General features: G+C 43.3%; 1 protein-coding gene across 4 annotated transcripts in view; it reads right to left on the bottom strand.

The window, feature by feature from the left end:
* The window catches only part of MGAT5 (alpha-1,6-mannosylglycoprotein 6-beta-N-acetylglucosaminyltransferase), a 353,367-nt gene that overhangs the window by 78,615 nt on the left and 251,845 nt on the right, over positions 1 to 22,907 (bottom strand). For all 4 annotated transcript variants that reach the window (XM_053596771.1, XM_053596769.1, XM_053596772.1 and 1 more), the window contains one exon: positions 4,975 to 5,108. In XM_053596771.1, coding sequence (XP_053452746.1) covers positions 4,975 to 5,108 — 134 coding nt within the window. The remainder of the gene's footprint in view (positions 1 to 4,974; positions 5,109 to 22,907) is intronic.

The following is a 22,907-nucleotide window of genomic DNA, read 5'->3' as shown; positions in this document are numbered from 1 at the left end:
TCTCCATGAAGGGAGGTCAGAGCCTGGACACATTGGAACACATGAGGAACCTAAGGCTGGAACTGCCTGCCCCAAATCACAGATGACAGAAGAGCTGGTCCAGAGCCGGACCATCTCCCTAATAATCTCACCAGAGGTCTCAGAAAACTCTCCAAGCCTCTATGAGATCTGCAGAATTTCATAATTGTAGTCCTGTCCCTTTTCCATCAAACCTCTTCTCTCAGACTCCGTTGTGCTAGCAGAGAACACAGGGAAATGCCTCAAAGCAGAAAGCAATCTACGTCATATCCCAAGTTCCCCAGATAAATCAGTAATTTAAGTTAAAGTGAAAGAAGATTCAGTCAGTCACCAAGTAGTTACTGAGTTCCTACCCTGTGCCAGGCAGTGTTGAGTAAACAAAACAGACCCGATTCCTGCTCTCAGAGTCTATAGCAAGATAGGAGAAAAAGACAATAAAAGATAAACACATGATTATAAAAGGATTAAATTGTATAAAGGGAATAAACAGGGTACTGTGCTATGCAAGGGGTGACATCTGGCTGAGGACACAAGTGGGGGTGAGCCAGGGCAGGCAGCGGCCATCAAAGAGGTTTGGTGGGGTGCCCAGGTGGGGGAGGAGAGTGGTGTGTCAGAGCCCCGTGGCCACAGCCCGGAGCCAGAGGAAAGAGGAGGTGCAGAGCAGTGTGGCTAGCTTGCAGAGAGCCCACCACCATGCCAGCCAGGCTGGATTTCACTGTAAACGTAGCATATTCTAAGTTTAAAATGAAGTTGCTGGAGAATTTGCGCAAAGGAGTAACACGATCCAATTTATATTTTAAAAAAGATTACTCTGTCAGCTGCTGTATAAAGAACGGAATAAAAAAGGGCATGAAAGAGGGAAAAGTTGCATCACACTTCTGAAGGTTCTGCTGCCTGATTTCTCAGGCCCAGAGGAAAGGGGCTATATGTCACTTGGGGGAATGCTGTAAATTCACAATGTCTTTGAGGTCTAGATAAAAGGGAGGTTTTCAAATTCAGTTAAGACTGGATGACTTTGGTTGCTGCCAGGCAGGATAGGTCTAGAGTGAGCCAGGCCCTAGGCTCTGGAGGCAGAAATGATTTGAATAGCTCAAATAAGGCCTATTTACTCTGCAGAACTGGCTGCCAGGCTGCTGCTGACTTGGCGATCATGAGAAGCAGCCGGGAGCAACTGCTATACTACTATTTGTCCAGGGTTTCTGCCCTACACTTAGGTAGGTCACCTAGGGAGATCTTCCTTTCCAGCTTTAGAATCCTGCTCGAAACAAGAACCCACTCTCCAGGGAGGCAAGGGGCATCAAGGAGGCAAGTCTCGGGCGGCACCTGTGGCTCAAGGAGTAGGGCGCCGGTCCCATATGCCGGAGGTGGCAGGTTCAAACCTAGCCCCGGCCAAAAACCAAAAAAAGAAAAAAAGGAGGCAAGTCTCCAAGAGGGGAGGTCAGAGCCTGGACATTTTGGCACTTCGTGTGCTGTTGGACTTGGCCACATCACCACCTCCTTGAGCCAGTTCTTCATCTCTAAGCCAGGATGGTTACAGAGGGGTCAGTAGGTACCACCTCAGATGATGGCTGTTAAGGGCTCTGAGAAGTGGGGGTACCCCACAAATTTGAGGTCATCTTTTATCATCAATGCATTCCTAAATAAGCACTAAGCTTTTGCTGAATGCCCATGAAGAGGCACCACGTTCAGTGCCTGGGGCTTCATCTTTAGAGTGGTCAGGATTTTAGAAAAGTCACTCTTCATATTTCCGCACATTGCTTATCCATTATTCTCAATCATGTAGAATATGATTAAGATCCCTCCCCCCCCCAAACAAGCCAAAAAAGACCTCTGGTGAGATCCATGCCAGGGACTGTGGGCCAGTGTGTCCTCTGGGATGGACTTGGCTTACCGGGAGATGGCATAGCTCAGGGGTCAGCAAACTTCTGGAATGGGCCAGATAATATTTTAGACTTCATGGGTCATATGATCTTTGTCACAGTTGCTCAATGTCACAATTTTGATGCAAAAGTAGTGATCGACAATGAAATGGCCTTGGCTATGTTCCAATAAAAATTTATAAAAACAGATGGCAGGCTAGATTTGGTCCACAGGCTAGTTTGCCAACCACTAGTAGCTCAAAAATTGGAATCTGAATACTTTGGGAGGCCTGTCCAGTTCCTCACAGGACTGACCCCGTGGTCCCAACCCCCCACTGATTCCCATAGTGGGGTTTTCTATCTGGCCCCAATAATGATATTAATGAGGGCCACAAACATTTTTTTTCCAAGGGTTTGACAGGCACGGAGAATGCAGGAGGACCTGTCTATTTCAGTAGGTGTCTTTACGGCAGGTGCCTGTAAGAAACAGAATGTGCCCGGATACCACAAGGGAACAGGGAGCGAGAAAAGGACATGGGATCTAGGACACCAAGGCTGCCAGGAATGCCAGGAGTCGCTTTCTCTTCCTCTCCAGGCTGTAAGGCAGTGGTTCTCAACCTTCCTGATGCCTTGATGTATTTTCATTGTTACAAAGGGGTCGCAACCCACAGGTTGAGAACCGCCGCTGTAGGGGCTGTGTTTGTCTGCCTTCCACCCCACCTAGTCCCTCCAAAGCACCCTTGCTTCTCTTGGGGCTGGGGGTGTCTCTGCACTGTGGGGCTTCATCACCCTCTCAACACCTCCCCTTCCACATCAGTCCTGAGCGGTCCTAATGTGGACTCCTGGAGAGCTTCTGCCTTAGCCTCACACACATCTTTTTTATTTCTGTCCCATGGTTCATTCTCACTGCTCCTATTTTCCAAAAACCAAATAAGGGATTTCAAGGATCTGGCTGGGCTGTCAGTTCCAACTTCTCCCAAGAAGCTGGACTGCCTTGGGCCGGGAGATGACTCCCTGGGGTCCAGTCAGCCCAGGTTGGAGCCATGTGCTGGCATTTCCCATTCTAGTGTTTGGATAGGCAGGAACATGCCCTGAGCGGGTGGGGACATTCCCATGAAGTTGAGTGGCAAAAAGAACAGCAGAAATCTTTAGAATTTGAACAAGTCCTAGAATCTCAGAGTAAAGGAAGATTGTCCAAATCATCTGGCCCATATTGTACACCACCCCCCACTGCAACCCCAAACCTCCCAGAACTGACAGGTGTCATTTTCCTTCCAGAGGAGGAGGCAAAGGAGCACTGGCATGTGGGATGGGAAAAGCCACCCATAAAACCCCCTGCAAGTTGAAGCCTGTGTCAAATGCAGCTCTGGAAATGTGGCTGGAGCAACTTCTCACCTAAAAGGCACATCTGTTTTCTGTGTGCCTTCACAAAATACTCTGGGACGGAAAAAGAGACTAAATTCTCACATACTGTGCTATGTTCAAGAATTGAAGATGTTCTGAATTCATGTGAAAACTTTACACTGCTTTTCCCAGCACAGAATGCTGGACTGACGTAAGAAAACTGAGACAGCACTCTAGATGTTTTGGTATTCAGGCAAAGATGAACATGGACACACCGGTACTCAGCATTTCTTAATCTTTGGCCAATGCACAGGCTAGGAACAAGGAAGGCTGAACACCTGCAGGGTTTGAACACCTCGAAATGCAGAAAGATTCCAAACCACCTAAGCAGCACAGTTAACACATTTGGGACAGGCACAAGGAAGTCATCTTTGTACTGGTGATACTAATTTATCTAAAACAGGTAGCCAAAAAGCATTCAGAATCAATTTATCATTTTGTTTTTCTAAGGAACCAGAAAACGTTGCCAGAGGCACCTAGGAGGTAGCCGCACCTGGCTCCAAAACAGATGATGCCATTTCAAGGTCAAGACCACATGAACATGCGAGCTATTTTTCTTTGAGCAGCAGCAGACAGAGGCTCTTCTTTCAGAGCCTGCACCTTCCTAAAGCCAACGCCATGCTCCATCATTTCATAACCAAGCTGAGCACGAGAATACCCAATAGGCTCTTAGCCCAAGTTTGTCTAAAAGTCAGCTGAAAAATGTGCTGACCCTTCACATTTTGATACAAGGGAAGTAAAATGTATAAATTCACAGGACCACCTTAAATAGCCATTTATTATCTAGTTTTATTTTATTTTACTTGAGAGAAGAAAGTGTGGAATAACATTAACTATCACCAGCCTAGCCAGGGTTTCTTAACCTTGGCACTGCTTCTGTGTGCCAGGGGCTGTCCTGGGCATTGCAGGACGTGTACACATCCCTACCTCTACTCAGGACAAGCCAGTAGTACCACTGACCAGACACGGCCACCAACACTGTCTCTAGATGATTACCAAGTGTTCCCCAGGGCTAGGGCAGTAGGAGATAAAATTACCCACAACTGAGAACTTCTGTACTAAGTGAAGACAAAACTCTAGCTGTTTATAAGACAGACAGTTATCTGGAATTAAATCAGTCTCCCAGGAAATAGCCCAATCTCATCTCCACGTTCACACAGTCAGCATCTCGGAGCGGAGGGGTGGGGCCCAGCTCTTCCTTTCCCAACACGGGGTCAGAAGAGCAGTAACAGGAATTCTTCACCCTGCACATTGCTGTGCTCCCACAGCTGTAGGACTTCTAACTTCCTTGACTGGGGAGATACAGTAATATGAAAACAGAGTTCTCTGTTTCTCAGACAGCAGAGAAGACTCACTCGGCCAAGTTTCTCCCTGTCCAGCTCCAGAAAGTTTTCCAACCCCTGTGAGGCCCTGGCTTTCAGAAGCAAGTACAAAGTGTGAAGGAAGCTGGAATGTGTCGCTTCTGCCATGCCAAGTGAAGGGTTTGCTGGATAGCTGCTGCCTGGAGGAGCAGGCATAGCCTTGGTGAGAAGGCCACATGCCGAGCCACCAGGCCCTTGAACCTTCCTGTTTACTGCTCGGCACATCCCACTAAGCCCTGGGCACTTGGCCTGATTACTCCCCGGATCAAAGTTCAATTAAATCACCCAACGAGCTTCTTTCCAGAGAGAGTGAGCTGCACAGGCTGACTCACCTTCCAGAAGCTATCCACTTTGCCATACACAAGGGACTGGTTCTGCCTTTTGATCTCATTGATGTGATGGACGTCGCTGGAGTTCAGGTGCTGCTCAACCACAAACCCCAGGAAGCTGTTGTCTGGGGTGTGAGCTGAGGGGGAAAAGAGAGGGGAGGATGGTGAGGGTTCAGTTGACAAGAAGAAATAATAATTATAAATGTATTGCAGGCCATCTCACCCACAAGTTACCTGGGTGACTTGTGTGACTTCATGTGACCCTGCTTTTCCTTACCCGAGGGGAGAGGGGGATCCCTCTTTCCCACACATCCCCAGCAAAACCTTTGTTCAGGAGTAATTCTTCTCAGGATAGGTTCACCTGAAAATCTAGCTGTCTGAAAGTCATTAAGCTGAGTTCTCTCCATCCTCGTTTCCTCAGAGCAAAGCTACTGGCTGTCCCTTGGCAGAGATGCCTCTGTCCGGCTCTCTCCACTAAATGGCCAAGGGTGGAAAGGGCAGAGCTGAATCAGACGTTCTGTACGGGGTGGCCTCACATAGTCGGATCTCACTCCAGCTGCGTTTTACCACTCCGTTAGGTAAAAGAGGATTTGGGAACAAGCAACAGTGCGCCTCCCCTCCCCCCCCAGCCCACCTTAACCTTTCACCTTCTCTAAGATTTATTCACTAATAAAAGATGTAATAACGGGCTATATTGAGCAGGGGCCCAGAAAGAAAACAAAAAAAAAAAAAGGTAAAATTCCCCAGGGATACAAACTACTCCAAAAAACCCAACCACTGCAAAAAAATAGTATCTATTGGATAGACTACTCTTAAAGAGAAAAGGCATTTGCTCTGGGTTTCCCTCATCATTTGAGTTCTACACCTTCTTTAACACTTGACCACGGGAGAAAGCAACTTCATACTCTCTCCAAATATTTGTATCTTGGGCCTATAATCTTAAAGGGGTGTCACCAGGAGGCAGTAAGTAGGAAACACTTCTCTCTTGATTAAGTGCAGACTCTTCCACTTTCATTCTATCCAGAGAAATCTCAGCGTTTCAGGGATGGCCCTGCAGAGGACACACATGGCTGATACTAAATGGAGCAAGCACTTTGCTCGGCTCTGACCTGAATAGAACAGCTATAAATAATGCAATGCCGAAGGCCTCTTGGTAATCGAGATATCGAGATTCCGTCAAGCCCGTGCACTGTAGCTTCGGCCATGGGCATCCCCAGGTAGGTGGTGGGCAAACGGAGGATGCTGGTCCCTTCAGCTTGTCCTGGTTCCCAGAACTGAAACAGCCTTTCCTGGGCAAGGAGGTGGCGCAGAAGCACCTCAAGATGGAGGGAAGGGCAGAGGCAGGCGGGCCTGCAGCCCAGGCCTAGCAATTGGATGCCCCGACTCCCCCCTCACCAGTCTGCATGGTGCAGGGGAACGCGAGGAAGAGGGCAGGCTGGCAGGGAGCCCTGGGCGGCGCAGATGCACGAGCTGCGTAAGCACTGTGTTGTCACCCTCCGTCTCCCAAGCCTCTGCCTAATGGGGGTGACAGAACAAGGAGATAATAGGGTTGTGGCTGGGGACTTGGGCTCGGCCTGGCCAATCTGTTATTTCATTTCTGCGTTTTTGAACAAGTGCCCAGAGGCAATGGCAATGGCTGCAGTGGCTGAAAAGTAAATGACTGAATAAATTCTCCCGCCAGCCAGAGGCAGTGGTTGCTGTGCTTCCCTTTCTGAGCAGCGGAGGGCAGGAGGGGCTTTGAGAGGAGACGGGAAGAGGGCCTGTGAGAGGCCCCAGGATCACGATGTTGCTTAAAATACCTCTTGGTAGAAATTTTTGTTGATTCCACAAGTTTTGAACAAGACTCTGACACTACACTGCAGCATTGTTTTTTCTATTTTCAGAAAATTTATAAGGTGATTAAGATATTTGTTTCCACAATGCAGGTATTTACTTCCTATGGGGCCACTTCGAAAAATACTTGTAAAATACTCAACAGGTCTATATTCACATTATAATTCACATTATTCACATTTTATCTTCAACTAACATGTAGTTGAAGATAAAATGACGGTCAAACCCCAAAAAGAAAACAGCACATATATGCATACATTTTTGTGTCAAAGACTCCCCTAAGCTTTTAGATCAAATAGGGGAGAAACGGGAAAAAATACTCTAGTCAAAAAACTTGAATAGCTTCATTGTATCAGGACCACAATTTGGTTCTAAATCAATATTGACACTGCATGAAAGAATGGATTACACATCCATGCTCTCTCCAAGCTTTCATCCATAGACTTTAACTCCCCTTTCCCCTTGGGAGATGTTTACTTGGGGATCAACAGCCTCTAAGTGCAGTTTGAGGACCTCAGGTAAGACTAAGGAGAAATATAGGCAGTGCTTACAAACAGCACCACCGTGTGTGATGGGCTGAAGCCTGGGTACAAGGTAGACCTCTGCAAGTCTCTTTTCTCTCAGGTGACTCTAAATTTGCCACAGGACACTGAGCCTTGGCATCATAAGGGTTTGCTCAGCTGCACCTTTTCCTAGCAAAGTAACCACAGGCCTGGCATGACTTGCTTCCAAGGAGCTGGCCACCAGCTGGTACCTACTTGGTAGTATCTGCAAAGCATGCCTTGGTCTTATTACATTGCTTATATTAAATCAAAGGCCACAAGTCCAGGCTGATACTTCTCCATATCTGAAATGACCCTTTCTTTTCTTTGTTCTTTCTTATTTATTTATGTATTTATTTTTTATTAATATTAAATCATAGTTGTGTACATCAATGCAATCATGGGGGCACCATACACTGGTTTTATAAACAGTTTGACACATTTTCATCACACTGGTTAACATAGCCTTCCTGGCATTTTCTTAGTTATTGTGTTAAGACAATTATATTCTACATTTACTAAGTTTCACATGTACCCTTGTAAGATGCACCGCAGGTGTAATCCCACCAATCACCCTCCCTCCGCCCATCCTCCCCTCTCCATCTTCTCCCTCTCTCCCTTCCCCCTATTCTTAGGTTATAACTGGGTTATAGCTTTCATATGAAAGCCATAAATTAGTTTCATAGTAGGGCTGAGTACATTGGATACTTTTTCTTCCATTCTTGAGATACTTTGCTAAGAAGAATATGTTCCAGCTCCATCCATGTAAACATGAAAGAGGTAAAGTCTCCATCTTTCTTTAAGGCTGCATAATATTCCATGGTGTACATATACCACAATTTATTAATCCATTCGTGGATCGATGGGCACTTGGGCTTTTTCCATGACTTAGCAATTATGAATTGGGCTGAAATGACCTTTTAAATGAGATTAAACCTCAAACTAAGTGTTCTCTTTTGCCCTGCCTTATTATGGGAACATAGACTTTGGTTGTGTTGGGTTTCAAAGAAAAGGTATTTACATTTCAAGATCAATCAAAGAAATCCCATCATAAATGGGATGCAGGAAATCACTCTATCCCAGAAGATAAACAAGTGTGACTTTCTTTTTCTTAAAAAGCTGATATTAGAGTTCTGAAAACATGCTAAGTTTTGTGCCAAGTATCCTCAGTCTTTCTTTTTATCCTCATGACCACCTTATAAAACATTTGTATAGATGAGAAAGAGAGCTACTTAGACTACCCGAGTCTATGTGCTAGCAAATGGCACTGCTGCGATTCACACCCAGACTGCCTGATGCCAGAGCCTAAGCTCCTGAAGCTGCTCTCACATACAGCCTGGTAGTTCCAATACTAAATTTTCAGAACCCTTTGAACTACAACAGTAAACCATTCTTTGAAGGAAAATAGTATTATAATAAGGTAGGCCAAAATACACATGTGATTAGAACTCCTATTTGATCCTGCAATCCCATTACTAGGGATCTACCTAGAAGAAAAAAAAAAATCCTTTTATCCTAAGGACATTTGCACTAGATTGTTTATTGCAGCTCCTTTTACAATAGCCAAGAGGTGGAAACGATCTAATCTAAATGCCCATCAACCCAGGAATGGATTAACAAGCTATGGTATATGTATACCAAGGAATACTATTCAGCCATTTAAAAAGATGGATACTTCACATCTTTTGTTATTAACTTGGATTGAGTTGGAACTTTTTTTTTTATTAAGTCATAGCTGTGTACATTAATGCAATCATGGGGTACAATGTGCTGATTTTATATACCATTTGAAATATTTTCTTCAAACTGGTTAACATAGCCTTCACCACATTTTCTTAGTTATTGTGTTAAGACATTCATATTCTACACTTAGTAAATTTAAGATGTACCCTTGTAAAATGCCCTGTAGGTGTGGCCCCAGCAATTACTCTTCCTCCACCCACCCTCTCCTCCCTTCCCTCTCCTCTTTCCCCTTCTTCTGGGGCTATAGTTGGGTTATAGCTTTCATATGAAAGCTATAAATTGGTTTCATAGTAAGACTGAGTACATTGGATACTTTTTCTTCCATTCTTGAGATACTTTGCTAAGAAAAATATGTTCCAGCTCCATCCATGTAAACATGAAAGAGGTAAAGTCTCCATCTTTTTTAAGGCTGCATAATTTTCCATGGTATACATGTACCACAATTTATTAATCCATTCATGGGTCGATGGGCACTTGGGCTTCTTCCATGACTTAGCAATTATGAATTGGGCTGCAATAAACATTTGGAACACTTTCTTCTTGGTAAAGTATCACAAGAATGGGGAAGAATCCAATGTTCTCAATACTAATATGAAGCCAGTAGAAGATCTAATACACACCCACATAAGAGAAAAAAAAAATCAATTCAAGGTGGGGGGCTGGGGAATGAGGGAGCAGGGAGAGGGGAGGAGGGAGAATGGATGGGTGTGCTCTCACTTAAAGGTCACAATGTTAGGGTGTATGGCACACCTCTTGGGGGTGGGACATGATTATAAGAGGGACTCTACCTAATAAATGCAAACACTGTAACCTAATTCTTTGTACCCTCCAATTAACCTGAAACTATAAAAAGAAAAAAAAAGAACAAAATACACCTGTGAGACCCAGAATATCTACATGGTGTGACCTCAGCTTTTTGAGTAACTTGTGCCATATGTATGCAGGGCACACTGACCTTTTTACGTGCTGTAAACTGCAGGGATTTGCTAAACATTAACAATGATTTTAAAATGATTTAGGACAAACATCTTTTCTTATTAAGAAAGGCACTATTTTAAGCACTTTGGAAGCACCTATTTAGAAATGATTACAAATCAGCTTGATGTGTTCCCTGAACAGATTATAGCGATGATTACTTTAAGAAATAATATTAGCTTAGCTTGAATAATTCATTTGATGACATTTTGGAGCACTTTCTACAAGCCAGGTTATATGCTAAGTATTGATGGATTACAAAATGGAGGTGAGTTTTTTGTTTCACAGAGCTTACCAACTACTTATTAAAATATCTATCAACCAGTAAGTAATCTTTGTTTTAAACACAATTCAAAAATTTTAAGCTGAATTGCCTTTTCCTTCAAATGCTATGAGGTCTATTTTTTCTAGCAGTAAGTCTCAGGCATCTAGGAGAATGCTGTGTATCCCCAACTTACCTGGTAACCAAGGGCAGGAACCAGGCAGGCTCATTCCTCAACCCTTGGTCATGTATCAAGTCCCAGGGACATCAGCTTCTCAAAACCCCTCAATTCATTCCCCCCTCTCCACCCTTCTCAGTTCAGGCCTCATCAGCTCTTGCCAAGGGTTCTGCAATAAACAAGTTTGTTTATGTTTTTTTTTTTAATTTTTTATTTATTTTTTTGAGACAGAGTCTCACTTGGTCACCCTTGGTAGAGTGCTGTGGCGTCTTAGCTCACAGCAACTTCAAACTCTTGGGTTCAAGCAATCCTCTTGTCTCAACCTCCCAAGTAGCTGGGACTACAGGCACCTGCCCCATTGCCGAGCTATTTTTTAGAGATGGGGGTCTCGCTCTGGCAAAGGCTGGTCTGGAACCTGTGAGCTTAGGCAATCCACCCACCTCAGCCTCCCACGTGCTGGGATTATGGGTGTGAGTCAGTGTGCTTGGCTGCATTTTTCTTAAATAAAAATGTTTTATTACTTTTCTTTTCTTTTTTTTTTTTTTTGAGACAGTCTCACTCAGTTGCCCTGGGGTTGAATGCCATGGTGTCATAGCTCACAGGAAACTCTTGGGCTCAAGTGATCCTCTGGCCTCAGCCTCCCAAGAAGCTGGGACTACAGGTGTCTGGCTATTTTTTTAATTTGGCTGGGGCTGGGTTTGAACCCGCCACCTCCGGCATATGGGACCGGCACCCTACCCGCTGAGCCACAGGCGCCGCCCCTGGCTATTTTTTTAAAGACAGGGTCTCACTCTGCCTCATGCTGGTCTAAAACCTGTGAGCTCAAGCAATCTGCTTGCCTTGGTCTCCCAGAGTGCTGGGATTACAGACGTGAGCCACCGTGCCTGGCCCTAAAACTCTTTTTCAGATTATAGAGAAAGTATAAGAGAAAAAAGAAGCTACCTATCATTTTACCACCTAGAAATAAGCACTATTAGTGGGCTTTTGTTTTCTCCTAAGTTTATGGATCTTTTTGTGTCTTCAAACTAAGATTGGATCCTACTACACTACTCTTTAATAAACTTTTTTTTCACTTACACAATGTGTCATAGATTTCTCTCCAGGTTATAACCACAGCTCATCACTACTCGTGAAGACAGTACAATACTTCAGCACCTGATGTGCCTGGACCCCCTGTCAGATGTGGTTTGCCAAGAGCCCTCTGTGGGCCTAACTAGTCCTCCCCCAAGCCGTGTACTTCTGTTCCATACAGGTGGTTGGGGTGATGCCAATCCTGACTCTGACCACCTCCACCCCATGATAGAATCAGGGGTACCCGCCCAAACAGACCTGCCCAGGTAGAACCAACCTGTGCAGGAAGAATGAGTGTAAGTCCCTCCCAGGAAGTGGTGGATGGACCAATCCTTGTCTCCCTAGCCCTTTAAATCCCCCGTCCACCATTACCCACATGTGGATTTCTTTCCAGTTGGAGATCCCACCCCACCTGCACCCAGGTGGAATAAAGCCATTTTAATTGCACAGGCCGGGCCTGTTTTCCTTTTGTCTCGCATCTCAGAATAATCTTTCATCTCCGGCTCTGTAACCTTTCACCCAACTCCCCACACCTCCACAGAGGGGCAGATAACTGAAAGGACTCCACCCAGCAAAGGCTCAGTTGAGTTGATAGACAGGTTTACAATCCAAGTCCCATTGCTCAGCTTTCTTCATGACTAATCAGAACTACTTTTGAAGTCAAAGTCTTTCTGCTAGTGTCATGAAACTGTCACTGTGGAAGTCTAGGGCTGCAGGTGGCTCCCCGCCTTCCTGTGAGGATGGCCTGCCTGAGAATGACACCAGCCCAGAAAAGGGTAAAGCTGAGATAGGGAAGAGAGAGGCAGACATGTCCTCCAGGCCCGAACCCAGCTCTGCAGAAGCTGGTCTCAATGACTCTCAGTGACAAGTGCCACAACCTTGTGACCAGGCCCACGGTCATGTCCTCTCTAGGACATGCTACCACAAGACACTTAGGACATTTTCAATTTTTGGCTTCTTAAATCCAGGGATACTGTCTATCATGACACCCTTGTAACTCTGCAGTGGGTTTCTGAGCAACCTCCACACCTACAGCTTTGCCCCTTCCTTCCTTCCTCACCGTCCCCCAGCCCCAGTTCCACCTCCAAGTTGCTTAACAATGTAGACTTTGAACAAATACGTGGCCATGTCTTGCTGAAAATCTTCACCTGCTTCAGAAGGAAGTGGGGCCAGCCGAGCTAGCATTCCAGCTTTAACTCCGAACAGCCCCAATTGATACAAGCCTCTGCTCCACCTGTCCTGATGTACTTAGGCCGTGTTTATCTTATCTCATCTGTCTGGCATGTCTATTACTTCCTCCTCCCTTTAAGACTTACCTCACCTCACTTCACCTCACCTCCCAGTTGATGGGATTCTGTGAATCTCCCAGACTGAGTGTGCCCTTCCTTGGCACTCTTAGACCAGGAAGAGTTAGAGCCCTTATCACACATTACTGTTTCCCCTGAGGGCCTGTATACTTCCTGAGGACAGAGCCATGCTTTAGGTCCTGACTGCCCCGAGTGCATTAAGTAAATATTTTTTGAATGCGTGATTAAGTCAATGATGAATGCTTAATCAGAAACCATTGACTTTGTAGGTAAGTCTACACTAGCAGGAACAGGGGCCATGCCTCAACTACCTTTCGCATCTGCTCTTTACACCCAAGTTCCAAACCAAAGCCAATTCTTGGGATTACTCATTAGCAAAGGTAGCTCACCCACTATGTCACAATCCAGCCTGGGCCTGGTATAACGTAGTTGTTCAGTAAATATTTATTGGACTGATAAATTAACGTCTTTTTATCTAGGCCACAAAAATAAAAAGCAAATTAGCAATAACATACTTTTAAATTAAAATTCTAACATTGCTGTAAGTCTGCAACAACTTACGAGTTCAGGATATACCAGTGAACAAGACAAGCATGGGTTTCCCTACACTAAGCATATCAGCTGGAGTGACTGATAATTAAATAATTCAATGCCATACATAAAAAGGAAATAAGCATAATTTATTCTATAAATAATATAGAACTCTAGTTAATGACATCATGCTAAAGCATGCAGGGGTCCTCAAACTTTTTAAACAGGGGGCCAGTTCACTGTCCCTCAGACCATTGGAGGGCCAATAGTTTAAAAAAAAAACAACTATGAACAAATTCCTATGCACACTGCACATATCTTATTTTGAAAAACAAAAAAACAAAATGAGGGTGGTGCCTGTGGCTCAAGGAGTAGGGCGCCAGTCCCATATGCCGGAGGTGGCGGGTTCAAACCTAGCCCTGGCCAAAAACCAAAAAAAAAACAAAAAAACAAAATGAGAACAAATACAATCACATTGCCTCATGTGCCTGTGGGCCGTAGTTTGAGGACCCCTGAAAGGCAGCGGTTCTCAACCTGTGGGTTGCAACCGCTTTAGACCGTATTAAAGGTTCACAGCATTAGGAAGGTTGAGAACTGTTGATCTAACGGTTTATGCGTCCAACAAAAACAAAAAATGATGGATTGATGGAGAGAGGATTGGCATACAGATACAGATTGATATGTCATAGAACAAATAAACTGTTAATGGTACAATCTGGGTTTTAGATTTCCGGTGTGTATTTCTTTTACTTTTTTATGTTTGAGAAATGACAAAAAATCAGAGCTATGAAATTTTTGCTGATTCTGATGATGAAACTGACATGATAGAAAAAACTTCATGGAAAAATAAAGTCACACAAGAAGAAATATGGTTTTAAAAAGCTATACACACTGATGTTATGCTTCAAATTTTACCAAAACTGATTTTTCTTCAAATGGTGGTGATGCTAGGCTTTTCAAGAGAGTAAGCTGGAATACAGGCTAGGGAAACTACAATGTATAGTTGGGTTGAAAAATGAGTACCTGAACTCTTGACAGAAGGCACACCAGAGTACATTTTTCAAGTGTCAAAAAGTAATTTAGGAGGGAATAGACTCCTTAAAGGAACATCACTCTCGAAGGTTGAGTCTCAGACTGAAGGAGCTAAAGGAGCCACAGGCTGATCCTCTTACTCACTGGTCTACACTGTAGTTAAAGGCAAAGCCCTCCTGATCCAAGTTAAAGGCCAAAAAGGAAGTTTGAATCACAGATCGCTCCTTTGTTAAAAATAAATGGTATAAGTAAGCAATGATCCCTAGCTACAGTCAACAGGTTTTATCACTTGCAGGAATGGGACTGGTTCCTTTCTAAAGTTCCTGTTTTGTCAGGCAAAACTTTTGATCCACAAGCCACCATTCCAATCAGATTGTGCAAAAATAAAAATGACTAAGAGCCCCCAAACCCCAGGGAAATTCAAAGAATATCAATGACATTAGTATGGTTTGAACACCTCTTGTATTATTTTGTGAAAAGAGAGTAAGCTGAGGCCATTGGCCTCAAGAAGCTTCTGTAACCTGAAGTTTGTGTAGTAGTTCTTCTCCTTCCTTACCTGCTGCATGGGCTAAAAATAGGAAGAGGAGGTGGAGGGGAAAGGAGGGGACGGAGGTGGAGGGAGGGTAAGTGGTGGGACCACACCTATGGTGCATTTTACCAGGGTACATGTCAAATCTACTAAGTGTAGAGTATGAGAAAGTGCAGTGAAGGCTATGTTAACCAGTTTGTTGTATTTCAAATTGTATATAAAACCAGAACATTGTATCCCATAAATGCATTAATGTACACAGCTATGATTTAATAAAAAAAATAAAAATAGAACAGGTATTATTGTTGTCCCTTGATGGATAAACTATTTTCAGAATGCCTACTATGTGTCAGGCACTCTTCAAGATACTAGAGTTTCAGCAATAAAAAAAAAGATAAAACAATCCTACCATTACACGGTGCAGATTCCAGGGGAGGAAAAAGAAAATAAATCAAAGTAAAATATAAATGCTAGGTAGTGATAAAGTTGTGGAGGAAAATAAAACATGACAGTAAGAAGTTGGAGAGAAAGAAATTACAAAGCATTCCAAATTGTATATAAAATCAGCACATTGTACCCCACTAATGCAGTAATGTACACTGTTATGATCTAATAAAAAAAGGGGGGGTCATGGTAAGTCTCACTGAAGTCAAATTGTTTCAGTGAAAAAAACTGGAGGAGATAGGGAAATCTAATGGAAGAATGTGCCAGAAGATGGGACAACCAATGCAAAGGCAATACAAACGTCCCCACGGGTGAGCACGGCTGGCCTGCCCAAGTAACAAGAAGGCTAGAGGCATAGAAGCCGATGGGGCCAGACTGGCAGTGGGGATTGAAGCCTCTGGGATGACTCACCTCAAATAGCAGCCACAACTAGGATATGCCTCTGTGTTTAAGTTTTCTCTGCTCCATTCAACTCGGTCTGTCATTTCTGAAGTGTAAGCTTCAGGAGGCCTTATCTGTTTGAGTATCTCCTGACCTTGTTGAAAGTAAGTGTCTAGAGAACAGATACTCAGATATTCCACAGGATCAGGAGATGCAAATTGAACAGGTGGACAAAACCAACAACCAAATATCCCAATCTAACTTTCAAATTCACTCTCATAAGGAACAAGAAAATACTCAGGATTAGCCACCTCTTTACCCTTACTATAGAGCACCTTACACCTTACCTTGGGAAGTGAGGGTAGTAAGAAAAAAAATCAAAGGGGCAGGGCGTGAAATAGAAAGGCTCTAACCCAGTGATTTTCAACTGTTGTGCCATGAGAGGATTTTAGGTGTGCCACAAAAATTTTTAACAATCGTTAATATAATTATTTTCAAAAGAAGTTCAAAGCGCAGTAAGTATATTCTAACTCCTTTTGAGATCAACATAGTTTAAGTGTGCCATACGTTCAAGTGTGCCTTGAGGTAAAGATTGAAAAGGCTGTGGGCAGTGGCTCACACCTGTAATCCCAGCATTCTGGGAGGCCAAGGCAGGTAGATTGTCTGAGCTCACAGGTTCAAGACCAGCCTGATCAAGAGCGAGACCCTGACTCTAAAAATAGCCAGGCATTGTTGCCAATGCCTGTAGTCCCAGCTACTTGGGATGCTGAGGTAAGAGAATTGCTTGAACCCAAGAGTTTGAGGTTGCTGTGAGCTATGATACCATTGTACTCTATCAAGTCCAACAAAGAGAGACTCTGTCTCAAAAAAAAAAAAAAAAAAACAACAACTGAAAAACATTGCTTTAAACTAAACACTCAAGCTCCCTCTTACATTTCCCTATTTTTTCTGTTCCAAATTTCCATGTGTACCAAGAAATGCTGAACACTCCCCAGCCTTGACTATATATAGAATATAGAATGTGAGTACCCCGAAGGCAAATTCTTGGTGCCTTCACATTGTGAATGACAGCTACTATGAATGATTCAACACACACAAACAAAATAAACCTATACAAACAGACTTTTCTTAGAGAATGAGTGAACTTCTATTATAGGGATGTGAATGGTGAGGCTTTTCAGGAGACTGGGTTTCAAAGATTATTGAAATGTTTGTGGGCTATAAAAATAAAGTCTGAGATGAAACTTGCCTGAAAGCAGTGATGCAGTGTTTAGTAACATCTGCTATTGCTACTTTCAGCCATATTCTCCAGGGAAAGAGAGGGGGAAAAAAACAATTGGATAAAGATGCTTTACCACTGCCAATGTTTTTACATAAGCCAGATGAAGTTGTGAACATGGGTGTCATGCAGGTAATCAGAGCTATCCAAATACTGATAATTTGCAGTGCAAGTCATCAATTTTAGAGTTTTCTCTTTCAAATGGTATAGGCAAATGTCTCCTCTATTTCATTTTTCTGTGTGGGCAGGTTTCTTGCTTTTGTTTCCTAAGGTATAATGTACCTTACTTGGGACAGTGAAAAATAAAAGATTGTCTTTAGTAGTTTATAACAAGTAATCTGCACAGTAGACTACGGGAAAACACTGGAATAATGTCTGCATACGGAGCCCAGCCAGGACTTGGAAACCCTGGGAAAACCAACAGTTAATTCTCAGCCAGAAATAAAAGCATCCCCAGATAAACACAAATTAGAGATCACCACTTGACAGACCAGAAGAGAGCCTTGAAAACCATGGTTTTCAAGCTGAAAAAAGATGCTATATTAAGTGGGAAAAATATAGGCACAAAATTGTAGTATGTGTATTACAACTTTTTAAAAATATACATTGAGAGGGCGGCGCCTGTAGCTCAGTCGGTAGGGCGCCGGCCCCATATACCGAAGGTGGCGGGTTCAAACCCAGCCCCGGCCAAACTGCAACCAAAAAAAAATAGCTGGGCGTTGTGGCGGGCGCCTGTGGTCCCAGCTACTCGGGAGGCTGAGGCAAGAGAATCGCTTGGGCCCAGGAGTTGGAGGTTGCTGTGAGCTGGGTGAGGCCACGGCACTCTACGGAGGGCCATAAAGTGAGACTCTGTCTCTACAAAAAAAAAAAATATATATATATATATATATATACATTGAGAAAACAATGGTTACCCTCGGGTTAGGGGAGTCAGTTTTGGTGTGTGTTGTGGGGTGGGTGGGGGAAGGCTTTCCCTGTTGTAATAAGGTTCATTTCCTTTATAAATTTGACTGGTAACATGGAGGAAGTCATTTAAGTAGAGTTTGCAAGAAAAGTAAAATTTGCTATAAGGTTGATTTCAAGCAGACAGGAGTGGTGAGGAATCATGTGCTGGCTCTGGAGAATCCCAGGCTGTCGGGTAAGGCTGGGGCCAGGACCTGGGGAAGGACACTTGAGGGTGTCAGTCCAGAGAGCCTCAGGTCTGGAATACTTTGTTGTGGGGTTTGGACATGACCCTGTGGTCTTTGAGGAGGAAAAGCTTGATCCATGCTGAGCTTACAAGAGCTGGTTATGGCAACCCCAGGGAGGCCTTGGCACCTGGTTCAGAGACCATGGCAGCTTGCGGACAAGGGGTGAAAGAGAAACCAGGGCCCAGGAAGGAGGCCCTCCAGACTTATCAGCTCCCTGGAAGAAACCATCGCTTAATAGATTTAGTCCAATGGCCATAATGTTGTCTGAGCACCCACCAGTCCCTCTTGAAGCTGCTTAGGAAGGTATCAGGGACAGTCAGTAAGGACACACCCTACAATGCCCACCTGCAAACAGAGCACAGAGAGGATGGTGCCAGTGAAAATTCTGAGATCAGGGGGAAAAGTACAGAAAAAACAGCTTTCCAACTTGCACTGACCCCACCAACTTAGTCGGGAAATGAGTCACTGCTCCTAAGATGCAGCTCCATTGCATCCAACCGTGTGTTTCTCTTCACCTTCCTGCTGAGCAATCTCTGCACTGCACATGTGCTACAACACTGCCACATGTTAAATAAGACAGCCACAGCTCAAGGCTGCACTCTACGAGGACGGCTCTGCACGTGGTCTCCAAACTTCTGTGTCCCCCATCAGTAGGTGTGTGTATTTATACAATTAGAGAATGACTGTTAGCCTGCAAACTGTGTTATGCACTAGGAAGTTTATTTCATTTTTAAAAATCCACAAGGAAAAAATAACTTCTGATATTTTCTTCTTCTAATCAAAAGGAATGGCCTTTCCTTTCAGAAATGCTACAATAGCTGCATTTACACACAGGGTAAGGGAAAGAGGGGTTCTACTGGGAAAGACTTGGCTGGACTGGTCCCCACCGCTTTGCCATGTGGAGGAGACCCTCTCTCGGGGATGCGCCCAAGTTCACCGTGGACATGCCCTAGAAAGCAGGGTGTAGGAGATACTGTTTTCTGCTACAAATTCCCCAGCCCAGACACATGTAAACACGATAAAGGTCTCAACTCTTTCAATTCTCTATTCACTACCATCATTTCTTCATTCAAGACGGCCTCTGCTGTAAGTTTTCCATGGACAACTTAAAGAATTCAGCCACCACTGGTAATGACTGCCTTGCTCAACTGTCTCATCAGAAGCATGAAAATGCTGATTTTCTAATTCTTCATTCTTTTTGCATTTATTAGCTGTGATTTCTCATGATTAAAATCCTTCTCTCATCAGCCATTTGATTATCTTAAAAAAAAATTTGTGTTAAGCAAGATCAAAGCTGGATTCTTGCCCTTTATTTTTCAGAGTAATAAGTTGGTGTCCTGGCAACTTGCAAAGGTGACCCACTAGATTTTGTGGTTTCTCTTGTTTGCCTTATCATTCTGGACTCTTTACATCCTTCCCCTTGCTTATATACTGAAAATCTTGGGTCCTACACTATAACAGTTTCAAATAATATAAATATTTCACACTATAAATGTACAGTCAAAAGACTCTTTCAAGTCACTTGAAGTATTTTCTTTGTGCATGGAGTTAACACCAACCCAACAAGATATTCATCTTTTAAAACCTGTTTTCAATTTTTAGTGCATTTTTTCTTTATTTTTTAATTGTGGTAAAAGACATATACTATTAAATTTACCATCTCTACCATTTTTAAATGTAAAGTTTAGCAGTGTTACATATAGTCACATTGTCTTCCATCTTGGGACATGGAAATTCAAAATACCCATTACACACTAATTCCCCCTGCCCCGTCACTCACCCCCGGGCAACCAATTTTCTGCTTTATGTCTCTGTGATTTTTACTACTTCAGATACTTCATAAGTAGGATCATCCAGTACGTGTCCTTTTGTGACTGGCTTATTTTGCTTAGCGGTTCATCTGTTTTGTGACATGTGACAGACAGGATTTCCTTTTCTGTATGGTCACACCACACCCCCGCACTTCCTTTAATCTTTATATTTGGGTTGCTCCCCACTCTTGGCTTCTGTGGATAATACTGCAATGATGCAGGTATGCAAATATGTATCTCCTGCAGACCCTACCTGGAATTCTTTGGGGTATTTAATTCCTTTTAAATTATGCAAAACATTACATAGTTCTAAAGTCAAAACAAGGTACTTTAAGAGACACTGACCTTTTCCTGCAAGCCTGCACACCCCTCCTCCAATATTAATCATTTTCATTAATTTATCCTTCCATTGTTTGCTTTGGGACTATAAGTGCATTTGTACACACTAACATATACTCTACACAAAAGGAAGCAGCTCTCAACCGAGATGTGCCCCTCCTTGAGTAGAGACATGCGCCATCACCTTTTATTGCTACATAATACAATGGACCATGTTATTCACTCATTCACATACGACGACACCTGGCTTGTTTCTAGTATTTTCCTCTTACAGACAGTGCCATGATGAATGCCCTTGTGCACGTGCCATTTCTTATTTTTCCCCACTTATCTTTGGGATGGATAGATTCCTAGATGCAAGTTTCCTCAGTTGAAGGAAAAAATGCACAAGCAGTTCTGACAGATCTTGACAAATACCCTCCTGCAGAGGTAGCACCAGGTTGCATTCTAACCACCAAGCTGGAAGAGGACTGGTTTCTCCCAGAACGGCTATGCTGTTGAACTTTTGCATTTTTGCCAGCCTGTAGATGGGACATGGGATGGCATCTGGGTGCGGTTTTAAAACATATTTCTCTTCTTGTGAGAGAGGTTAACATCTTTTCACATGTTTAGAGTAATAACGTTTTTTACCTTTCGATTGTTAATAGCTTTTTCCTAGTTTTCTATTAATTATAGAACTTTTTCTTCTCAATGTTTAGAAACTGTTTATATGTATAGGTCATATTACCCCTCTGTGATATAATTCAATTATATCATATTAGTCATATTACCCCTCTGTGATATAATTCAATTATGGTATCACTGGTGGTTGTTCCGCCATGTAGGTTTTTTTTTTCCTAAAGGCAGTCAAATGTATCAATTTTCCCTGATTTTTACTGAATTCTGAGTCAGAAAAATTGTTCCCCTTTATTAATACATGTTTTTGTCTTTGGTTACATTTTAAGTGGTGAATTTCTGTCAGTCAACCCATACCGCTGAAATCCTCCAACTGTGGAGAACAAAATAGGCTTGCAGGACTCTTAATTCCAAGATCATAAAAGAGACCTCTGCATTTTCAGGGTCTCCCTCTCTCCTCCCTGTAGATAGGGAGACATCATCCCTTGGAGGGCACACACCCGCCCTATCATTTAGGCAGTTTTGGCCCTTGTGGACACAGTTAACATTTCACTTGACATAGCCCACAGGTCACTTCTTACATTATTTTGTGCCTCTTCATCCGAGTCCTTCAAAGTCAGATGGCAAAGTCAAACCAGTGGCTAACTGTGATCATGTCACACCCTGCTGATAGCCATCTGTCATCTAGTGTGGCAAAAATTAGTTTGCCCCCTGAACTGTGCCCCAGGGACAGCTTGCAATAGCAGGATGACACAGCGCCAAGAAAAATAATGTTTATGATGCACGTAGTGTACTCACAAATCTCAGCTAAAAAGAACATTTAAATGTGAGTCAACTTTTTAAATTATTCCCCTTATTAGCTATAACCATTCTTAAATTCCCCCCTTCTCAACCCTAACACTTAAGGATTAGTCCATTGTGTTTCCTGTTATTACATTGGGTGAGCCTGAGAAAAAGGTTGCCCACCTACCAGGGGGAGAGGCAGCTGCAGGGGAAAGGCAGGGCAGGGGTCCCTGGGATCCTGACTCAACAAAGCAAACACGTTCACATCTCAGAAGTGTGTTCTGAATGGAAATGTGTGGATTAACATTATTTTGGAAAATGGGAATCCTCTACTCTGAGCACCCATGTCCCTATTTAACTCACCAACTTTCATTTACAGAATAAGACTTTGCCTTGTCCCTAAGGTCTGCTGACGTGAATAATACATTTATTTTTTGGCAAAAACACTGTCAAATTTAGTATTTGGATTTGCAGTCCTCAGGTCATTAGAAAGGAGGTCAGAGGCAGGTAAACCAATAGCTGCAAGAAGAAACGTGAATGTGGGAAAATCAGGCTACAGAAACAGAGAAAGTTTCAGAGCTAAGCAGCGAGGGGCAGTCAGCTCACTATGGTGTGGCGTGGTGCGCTGCTCTCACTGCGTCTCAAGCTGTAATCACTGCCACTGACAAACACCTCTCACCAGCAAGAAAAATGAAATTTTACCCTGGGCCCAGGATTTAAGAGGTTTGTACAGTACAAAACTGAGCTGAAAATAGTTCTTTTTTAGAAAAGCCAAATCTTTTCTTTAAAAAGTTTGATGTTTAAATAATGAAGGTTTAACTATTTGGAAATTGGACCCACATGGAAGACCCCATTCCTCATAAATGATGACGTGGATCCTGAATAGCTTTCGTGTGGCATGAAATGTGTTTAGCGTCTGCCAATCTAAAGTTGATGCAAAGTCCTTTCTCCAAATGGTTTCTAATGATTTTTCATATTGGACATTTTCCCTAGAACATTTCTAAGGCTTTTCACAGAATGCTTACATGGCCTTTCAATTCCAATTAAAAAAAAAAAAAAATGCAGTTATTCCCGAGGCAAAGGTTCAATGG

This window comes from Nycticebus coucang, chromosome 7, assembly GCF_027406575.1.
Source record: "Nycticebus coucang isolate mNycCou1 chromosome 7, mNycCou1.pri, whole genome shotgun sequence".
In the NCBI taxonomy this organism is placed as follows: Eukaryota; Metazoa; Chordata; class Mammalia; order Primates; family Lorisidae; genus Nycticebus; species Nycticebus coucang.
Note: the sequence above shows the minus strand (reverse complement) of the source record. Positions and strands in the feature narration are given on the sequence as shown.